This window comes from Phytophthora cinnamomi (assembly GCF_018691715.1).
Source record: "Phytophthora cinnamomi strain GKB4 chromosome Unknown Contig17, whole genome shotgun sequence".
NCBI classification, from domain to species: domain Eukaryota; phylum Oomycota; class Peronosporomycetes; order Peronosporales; family Peronosporaceae; genus Phytophthora; species Phytophthora cinnamomi.
In genome coordinates this window covers 1,859,237-1,869,258 of record NW_027150950.1, presented here as the reverse complement: position 1 = coordinate 1,869,258, position 10,022 = coordinate 1,859,237, and the positions used below count along the sequence as shown (strand labels likewise).

Below are 10,022 nucleotides of genomic sequence, written 5' to 3'. Positions count from 1 at the left end.
GGCTCTCATTCTTTGCGGAGTATAACTTCGGGGTCGAATACAAACCCGAAAGATTGAATGTAGTGGCCGACGCGTTATCACGTCGGCCAGACTACGTAGAAGCTGCTGACGTCAATGCCATTGACGCCATGAGATCGAGCAAACCCACATCGTCTCTGCTGGACGATGTGAAGGCCGCGTACGCGCACGACGCGGACACGAAGCTCTTGCTGACCTATGGCACAGCGCCTTCTGACAAGTCCCGTCAGAAGCTGCCCAAGCACCTTCGAGCGCGTGCACACCGCTATAGAGTGCACGACGGAATACTGCTTTATAATGCAGTCGACGACAACGCGGATCGCGTTGTCGTGCCGAATGACCATGACCTGCGACTCAGGATCATGTACGAGTATCACGATGTCCCGTCTGCGGGACATCTCGGACGTGAGAAGACATACGTCCTTCTCACGCGTGACTTCTACTGGCACCACCAGTATAAGTGGGTGCGCAAGTACATCGGTGCTTGCGAGGTGTGCCAACGCGTAAAGCCTGCGCCATTCTGTTGCAGGGTACTGAACCTTGGTACACGGTACCAGTTCCGAGGTACCCGAACCGGTTAACCGAACCGGTCCAATACGACCACACGTTAATTAGACGAGTAGGTTGATTGGACGAGTAGTGTAGAATGATGGTTGATTAGACGCACTAGTTGATAGGACACATGGCCGCGTGTCTTTAGCACTAACCTAGGGTGTAAGCTCCAACAATCCAATCACTTCTGAATTTCGATTCAACCCCCCAAGTGACCTTTCTCGCCTCGCCCCAAGCCTCGGCGGTGTCTACGACCAAGTCTCCAAGTGCAAGATCCCAGAACGACCTTCTTCAGGTTATGCCACCAACAAGGCCAACGACCACGGGTCTGCGCAGGGCGCAGACACCGCAAAGAACCACGCAGAGGCCGGGCTTCTAGCGGAGTGCGACCTGAATGACTTCAGCTCGGATGCAATAAACTTCCTTACCAAACGACAAGCCGTAATCCGGTTTGTCCAGGATGCAATAGCAGCTTCTGTGGATAGACAGAAGCTGAACGCAGACAATGCGGGCAGAAGCAACACAAATGAATTCAAAGATAGTTCATTGGTTTTGTTAGCTACGCAAAACCTGCCTAAACATGCAGTTTCGGACTTCGGGGCAAGCAAGGTTGCTCCGCGCTTCATCGGGCCGTTCACTGTGTTGACACGGCCCGGCAACGCATACACGCTAGACATACCGTCTAGCATGCGCCTCCATCCGACCTTTTACGTCGGACGGCTGAAGCCATACCTGCAGCACGAGCCATCTCGCTCGGCGGACCCGAAGCCTCGGCAGGAGCCGAGGCAGAAGCGGAAGCCTTGGCCTCGGCGACGAGCAGCCTCTCCTCCAGCGCGCGGACGCGCTGGAGCAACCCCTTCATCTGGGTCCCCAACTCGACCTGGATATTCGAGGCGGTCTGCGAGACCGCCGCGACTTGGGCCTTCTGGTTCGCCAGCTACTGCTTCAGGGCGGCGAACTCAGAGCCCTGCAGACGCTCCACGGCGGTCACCCGGTCGTGGAGCGGCGCATACTGATCAGCCCGGGGCTGATCATACCTGGGGCGTGTTCCCACCCCCGCCACCGCCGATCCGTGACGCCCGCGGCTCAACCCGCTGGATTGTTGAGCGGATTGTTGACCATAGTATCCCGAAAATGAACCCTCAAGGGGCTCGTTTTCGTATTCGTTGGAGAGGATTTCCTCCCCATCAAGATACATGGGAGCCGCGGAACGTCTTGCTGGAGGACGTTCCGGAAATGGTGAGGGAGTACGAGGAGCAGTACGCGCTGGCACGGCGGAAGTAGTGCGAGCGCTGCGGTCATCGCTAGCGTCCGAACCTTCACATGCTAAGAACTTAGCACGGAGCTCTTTGAGACTCTCGGGCACACGGAATGACGTGTACCCGTTCAGGTCGCGGTCACTCAAGCGGACCGCGCCTGGGAAGCACTTCGTGCACTGAAAGCCCACGGGCACAGCGCACGGCACATTTGCCTCCTCCGCAGCAACGTGGAGTTGCTCCAACTTTCCACGCTTCGAGTACGTCTCGAAGCGATCACGCGCTTGCTTAATCCGACCACGGTAAGCAATCGGCCTCTTGTTGAAGTTTTCAACAAAGGCGTTCCAGCTTTGACAAAGTGCCTGCCACTCGGGCACTTTGCTGCGAGAAGATGTCTTCTTGCTTTGAAACCATCGGAGCTCATGGAAGAGTCCGATGTAGTAATCGCGCCTTTGATGCGTTTCCGCATCAAAGTGCAGCTCGGCAGCCACAGCGTCATCTTTGATGGCGCTGCACACGTACAGCGGCACCTCATTCGGAGGTACCGAGTTCCCATACCGGTCCGCGATCTCGGACGCGGACGGCATCCATGGATCGCGCGCTGCAGGCGCAGCGCGCGGAGTACTGAGAGCCCCAGCGGAAGCGAGTGGGGTATCGCTCTCAGTACGCGAACGCTTCGAACTCGAAGCGTCCGATTCGTCCCCTTCACGCGGGCGAACGTTCTTGGCGTGAGGGTCGAGCGATTCGCTCGACACTGAGTCTTTACGCTTTGAGGGCAAGTCCTCCTCGCCCTCCATGTCTTCATCGTCGTCGTCGAAGTCGACGACGTCGCCGTACTTCGCCTTCTGGCGTTCGAAGTAGTCGTCGATGGAGAGATGACTCCCCACCGACTTTGTGGACTTCTTCTGAGGCACGCTCATCGTTGAATGAGCGCGGATTTCTTCTCCAAACGCGGAGAATTGACGAATGGTCAATTCCGAAGATTGACGTGCGGAGACCCCGCGCGTCTAACCTTAAGGGGGGATGGTGTAACGAGGTTACACGCACAAGTGGCTGCAAGCCACTTGTGAATTTAACAGATAGGTTATCTGTTAAAAGTTTTGGATGTTTCCTCACCTTGGCGTAAGACACACCAATGGATACATTGAAGTGGACCACCACAATGAGTGGTCCACACATACCCAAAGATCCTATTGGTAGAAAGCAGCATCTTTCTACCAATTAGTGACGTGCATATTGGCGGGGCTCTGACTGTCAACCCCTTTCATAGATGATAAACAGTTTTAGCAGATTTAGGAGGAAGATCAATTTACAAACAATACAGTTCTCATTTTACCTAATCTAAGTCACTTAGAGTCTTATCTGATTTATATTATACTTGTGTATTCAAATATAATTAACCTAAGTAATTACTAAGTACTTACGCTTCCTCATACACGTAGCGCAACGTGTAAGCAAAAGTAGTGAGTCAAGTTAGACCCACTACACCTGGAGACTATCCCAGGCATGGATATGGTGATATGGGGTGATACACAGCAACATTCCCGTCCTGGTGCTGCAGGTAGCGTGTGCCAACTTGGTGATGGCTCCAAGGAGTATCTGCTACGTGTTGGTATGACCTGTCTTCGCCTCGTCCGAGCTTACGTGAACGTGCAAAGTAGGTCCGATCGCACAACCATGTTTCACCTCGACAGTACACCCATCATGGTGATAAACGGGTATCTGGTCTTCGCGTTCGGATATTCGGATCGAAACGGGCATTTCTATCTACGTGCCAATTTCGGCACGTCTCAAAAGCCCGCCATAGACATAGGCGGGTGCATTCGCAGCATTAACCCTCGTAGAACGGGATTCTGTATCATACAGAATAAAGGATATAACAGGACATAATATCCAGCTAACGTGTCAGCTCTTCTAAACACCGCATTTAAGAAATTATATTGAGAGGGGATTGGGGTTTTCCTCGTGGATGCTACATTATAAATCAGCGAGGGGTCCATATTTCCCACCTTCCCCACCGTTCATTTCAAAACGAGGACGACGAATGCACCGGACGAGAAGACCTTCACGCAGTTTTGGCGCGAGCTCAGGGCGGCTGAATGGATGTCACGCCTGCACGCTGGCATGTGCCGTCACCACTGGTGAAACCGGGCTTGAAAGACCGCCTGAACAACTCACACCAAGGGATTAATTTCTTCGTTGGCGTGTTTTGCGTTCTCAACGGTGAATTTGTTTGTAATAACTAACACTGTCGTAATTGTGGAGAGGAAGAATGGATGGCTTTTGGGCGTAAGATCGGCCAACTTAAGCTCCCTTATCTGCTGATACCCCCTTCCTAATATGCCAACACAGCCTCAACCAGCATCTGCTTCTGCCGATCGAATTCTAGCACTGGTAACATTGTTAGCTCCCAGTCACCAACCGGCTCGACGGACTAGCCCCCAAGCTTCAGATGCAACTCCAACTGCTTCAGTAGAAGACGATCGGGCATCTCCTGTAGCCTCTACATCTCTTCCTCCTCCTGCTCCAAGTGCATTGACCCCACCTTGTGCTGCTGGACCTGAGATCGAATATGATCATGACGTAGAAGTTGGTCAGTCCGATACACCTTGTGCTGCTTCCGACAACAACTTCAACGAGGGCTCCGAAGAGGATAGGAATGAGGATCCTGCCGTCAGTAAATTGCTTTATTGTGTATACTACTAATTGAATATTCTGTATCCTACAGACAAAACTAACTAGTATCTAGTTGATTCTGTATCGTGTTCTGTATGATACAGAATTGAGACGTCTATGGGTACATACCAGGCGTCCAAGACAGCACAAACCGCTGCTCAACGAAAATAGCCAGAGCGAACGCTAAGGTGGTTTCTTAGAAGACAGAGACTCACAAAGCATCAAAAGCAGGGCCAGCTCAAACAGCGTCAGCACATGTGCAAGGTGTGCTCCGCCCTGGCGCCACCACAAACGAAATGATTTGTTATTGCCAGCGCTGTACCGACTTCCACGGTCGGTATGTGCCGCTCTGCAACTGCGTTCATCGGAAGGAGACCGGAAACAAGTCCACGTGTGCCCAGATATGGCACGACACGTGGGCGAACGGCACTGTCATTCCTGCCCACATGAAGAAGAGAAGCAGATTAGCGAAATAGGATACCATAGAAACGTTGTTGCATAATACTTACGATGCAAAAGTTCTCGCACCAACTTTTCGGCCAGCCTTAGACTAGAAGAAGTTGAAGAAGAACGAGAAGCGTTAGGCGCACAGCCCGCGACACTATCTGATTGAGGGGGTTAAACAGAGTCCGAGTTTCTGCGACAAAAGCACATCAGTTCGGATCCTCTTTATCCAATGAAATCGTCTTAATTGTGCGCTGTAATGGGTGCTATGCAGCGGTTCTAGCCGAGAAATCTCAATTTATGTGCGGTTCGCAGCGTTTAAACACACGATCCATGGGAAACGGCTTACAACGCATTAACGCTGGCGGACTTGCCACCATACTTTAATTGATACAGATCCTTGTTCTGTATGATACAGAATAATTCCCCGAGGGTTACGCGGATTTGCATAAACTTGTGTGGCGTGGAATTTGCATCACAATTTGTCATGATGGGCGCAGATAAGCCGCAATTTAATGCCTGCACGTCGGAGTTGCGGCCTTCAACTGCGATCATGTGTTGGTTCCACGTTTTGCAAAACGTTTAGAAACATGCATAGGAAAGGCGAGTGGGTACGAACGATACGCGAGCAATTGCTGCCGAATTGTATGACATGCATTATGCTACAGGGCACGATTATCCTGCTATGAAATCGCGCGTTCTTAACCCGGTGGTGCGGCTTTGACCAAGGACCTGCTGTGGGCAGGCTCACAGATCACATCGCTAAAATGTGGGTGAACTCCTCACGATTTTCATGTTGGCAGGCGTTTTACACTCCTAGCGGATATGCCGCTACAGACAACCCATTGGAGCAGTATCGCAAAAAAGTGAAAAGGCAGTGACCGGATGGACTCGCTATTCCCAGCGAGTTGAGCAACATTTTGGATCGGACGCGGCTGGTCTTTTGGAACCAAGACATGCATTTCAGCGCGGTTTCTGAAGCTTTGGAACGTTTGATGCGTCTTTATCGCTTTATATACACGCATGAATGCCTTTCCGTGGACCGCATCCCTCCGGTTGGAAATCTGCAAGCGGATTTGTTCCGCGTGGAGCAGCGACCGCTTCGCCAAAAGCCCTCGGAAAAGAATAATATGACGAACCTCGTGAAGTCGGTAAACGCTAGACGCACGCAGACAGCATTAATGCTGCAAGGTGGATGGGTAGTGGACACTCGTATTAAAGCGTGCGCGTACGCCTACATTAGGAAGCACGGCATTTGCGTGCACGTCGTTGCAGCATGTATCCATGGTGGTGTTCACTGTCCTGGCGTTAGTGCAGGAACCAGACAGGTTGTTAGGCCAATTCGCAGACGCGCAGACCGATCCGACTCTTCTTGTTCGGATTAATTTTCGCCGGATTCTGATTCACTGGATCGGAGCCGATCCCCATCTCTAGATGGTGGTGGTCAACACGGCTTGTCTGTATCTGATACCCCTGATTTCAACCGAGACGGAGCCTTAGAGACTGCAGATGTTGGCCTATCGCCGCGGGACACTCATCCAGAGCCCGTTAGTCCTGCAACTTCGACAACGTCGACAGTTATTCTCGAATGCGACGGGGACCAAGTCGATGCTGGATCTGTTCCTGCAAACCTTCTTACCACTTCAGGCAAAAACGTCCCTCCCGCCACTAGCAGCGAGGCCAGCCGTCTCACATTGAGTGTACGAGTGAAACGTATTCCGCGCCGGAGGTCATCTCGCGCTAGAAAACCCATACAACGTGCTGTGAGTCAAGTCTGCAACGCAAGAAGAGGCCAAGGCGGAGATGTATTTGGGTTCTGTATCTTGCTTAGCATTTACCATTTCGCCTTCTGGGTTGGCCATCTTGCCGGTCCTAACGCATGTGAGCTCAGCGCGCAGGTTATTTGCTTGAGTTGGACGCGAATGAGATCCTCGGCTAGTACAGAAAGGCGTTGCACGGGATCCGCTGGTTACACAGCTAGTGCTGCGCTCGCAATCGCTGCACGCGTCGCTGGTACACGTGTCGCTCTCGGCGTCGGTGCTAGCGACACAGCTGCAGGGGCTGCAGCAGCCCGCTACGTCGCTGGATTGGCGCTTGGACGCCGTGGACGAGGTCTGTGCCGCTGAAATGGAATTGATCCACCTGGCGACGCTGCACGAGGTTAAGTGCCGCCAACAGAGCTGGTCGCGGGCGCTCGTGGGACCGCGGGTTGGGGGCACAACGTACACGCCTGCTTCGCGGCCGTGGAGGAGCCGGCGATGCTGTCACAGGCGCTCAAGCGCGACAGCACGAGGCTCAAGATGGAGAGCGACGCCGACCGCTTGGCCGGCCGCATGCGCCTGGGACTGCAAGCAGACCATGGAGAGGTTCTGTCCGCACGTGTATCGATCGCTTGCGGTACGCATACATCGAAGAGATGCAGACGGGGGCGAAGGAGCAGGGGGACGCAGAGGACGCCTTCGCGAGCTGGCTGGACAATTTCTACTGGGGCGTGTGCTGTGGATGCTGCAGCGCGAGAGCCGACATGCCCCTTACCAAGTCCTTCCTAGACCCAATGGTCTCGACAGCCACCTTGTCAAACACCACTTCCACCATCCCAGTAGCTGACGTTTCCCAGCCTGGATGGCAAACTTAGTATATGTCAACCAGACTCAGGCCAACCGCTGGCACACCTTCTGCACGCGTCGCGATATTCTTCGATTGTACTGCGTACACCGACCCTCATGACTATGGCAGTGTTATCGTCACCGTAGTTGGGCGCTCAGCAGCCGCAACAGCACTCTCCTCAGGCTCATGTACCACACTCGCAGCACGTTGTGATTCTTGCACCAGCTCCACTTAGCGTCCGTGTGTAGTTATCTCTGTTGCTTCTGCCTTGAGCAAGTGAAGCCTTGTTGTAAAGCTTATCCACGGGAGTTCACACTAGAATTTTGCTGTTTGGATCCTGCTAGAACTGAAGCAGTACTTTGTTTTCATTCGGATTCTGCCCAAGGTCGACTTTTTATCGTAATTCAGACATAATTTGGGGATAATTCACCAGAATTTCAGGGTGGCTAGTCGTTACAAATATCAGTCTTCTTAGCTAATTACAGCTCGTAAAATGCGCTAGTAAGTAAAACATCACGCCTTAAACTTCACTAGGTTTTCTATTCTAGTATCATATGATTACCCAAAAACCTCATTTTGCCCTAACCATCGTCAGATGGCCAATGGTACTCAATGTGTGGTATACAAAGAGCTAACTTACCATACATGCATGGGACAGAGAAGTACGGAACTAGTCCCAACTACGGGGAAAACCTGAATGGCCGACACTTGTCCTGCCATTTGAGCTTTTCGCTGCTGCAGAAGCGTTAAAGATGACCTACTCAGTTGACATGCGTTAGAGAGACACCGTGTTCATGTAGGTATATTGCATAGACATAGCGACAGTAGCTAACGTTTCATGTTTTCGACGCGTAGTTTAGACCGCTGGTACAGGCCTTACGACAGGAACGTACTGAAAAACGAGCCAAGGAACAAGACGTCGCGATGACCAAGTGAGATGTGCGCATTCGTACTGCGGTATGTGGGAAACCACCCTTGGTTCTACTTCGCGGAACTACGACTTGAGCTTCGCGCTCACTTCCGGGACTCAACTATCTTCCGGACACTTCACTTCGACTTCAACCTGACAAGAAATTGGCTCACAGAGCGGGCGCAAGAATGACTGCCTAGCAAGCGTTGTGAGTATGTCGGCCGGCTTCTGCTCATCTATAGTGGCCCGGACCAACTCGTCTTCATTGACGAAACGTCCAACGATGGAAGGTATACCTCACGATTAATTTTTATTTTACTGTAAATTACTGACATCACAAATTCTAACGACGTTTAATTTTGGGTAGGTCTCTTTGTCGTCGCTATGTCCGACTGACAAGGAATACCCCTGCTTCCCGTATATTCGGAGAAATCGGGTGTCCATCTTGACGGTAATGGATGTGCTGGGCTTCTTTTGGCGGGGTAATGCGGAGGAGACATTCACGCGTGTTCACTTCGCATTCCCAACTGCATTTACCTGTCACACAGTATATTTTTCTGAATCACTTGTCGCTTGCATACGGTTGTTGTGTATCACACAACACATGCGCGTACCATAATACCTCCGGGAGGAATGGAACCTCTGGACTCCAAAGTGGGACTCTGCCGCTGAGCTACGTTGATGTTGGAGTGTACGCGCGCGCTGTCAGTCTAGGTACTAGAGTGGCTTGAGTTTTGCGATCGTGCGCGAGGTGCTTGAGCTTGAGCTGGCGAAAGTTGTGGGCACGTGTGTGCGTCGGCTGTCAAGTGTGATGTTTTAAGCGACCAGGCTAGCCTTAAATTAAGCATAATTTTACTGATCCATATCATAGCGTAGGAAGGCCAGGCTATGTCCAGAGCCTCTACGTAGCTATCTATGAGGGATGGCAAACAACAAAAAGGCGCAATGTATCTGCGCCTTTAGATGCGTAGCGTTGACTCCATTTTTCCTGCTCGAAATGGGCGCGAATCGCAGTGCAGTGGTGCGAATGAGCATCCCTACACGACACGAAGCTCTCCACACCCATGGTGCGCCGCAACTGCACCAGCGTCAGCGCCAGCGTCGTGACGGTCATGCGGCTACGCTCCATAGGTACTGGGTACTGCACGTCCGAGCTGGCGGGGGCATCGTCAAACTCTCCAAGGCAAAGGTTACGCATCCTAGCGAGCCCATCAGAAAATATTGAGCGGCACGTACGTTTTCAAGTCTAGGTAGGCATTGCGTTGCGATAGTTTCATCTAATAGATGAGTGGAAGTGTGTGTGCACACTTCAGTGTTGGTAGGCCGTCTTAAACAATGTCCGACGGCGAGTATACAGGTCTTCTCAGTGTTTGCAACTGTGGCGGGTCCTGGAGATATTCGGCTGAAGAGTGATATCCCCCTCTCGCTTTGCACTGACTGGCTCTCCGCAGGATCGCGGTTTCGAGCAAGGTAAGAAAGCAGACAGCTGGTCGGCTGATGACGGTGATGCTTGCAGTGGGACAGCGTGTCCACGTGTCAGGTACCGTCGATTGGCTTCG

At 52.2% G+C, this 10,022-nt stretch overlaps 1 protein-coding gene across 1 annotated transcript; it reads right to left on the bottom strand.

Moving 5' to 3' along the window:
- Nucleotides 1–7,427: 7,427 nt before the first annotated feature.
- Nucleotides 7,428–9,740, bottom strand: IUM83_04869 (uncharacterized protein; the record flags this gene model as incomplete). Its single annotated transcript, XM_067928970.1, has 3 exons — nucleotides 7,428–7,564; nucleotides 9,505–9,617; nucleotides 9,700–9,740. 3 exons carry the CDS (start codon nucleotides 9,738–9,740, stop codon nucleotides 7,428–7,430), a joined length of 291 nt encoding a protein of 96 aa, XP_067796102.1.
- Nucleotides 9,741–10,022: the final 282 nt, after the last annotated feature.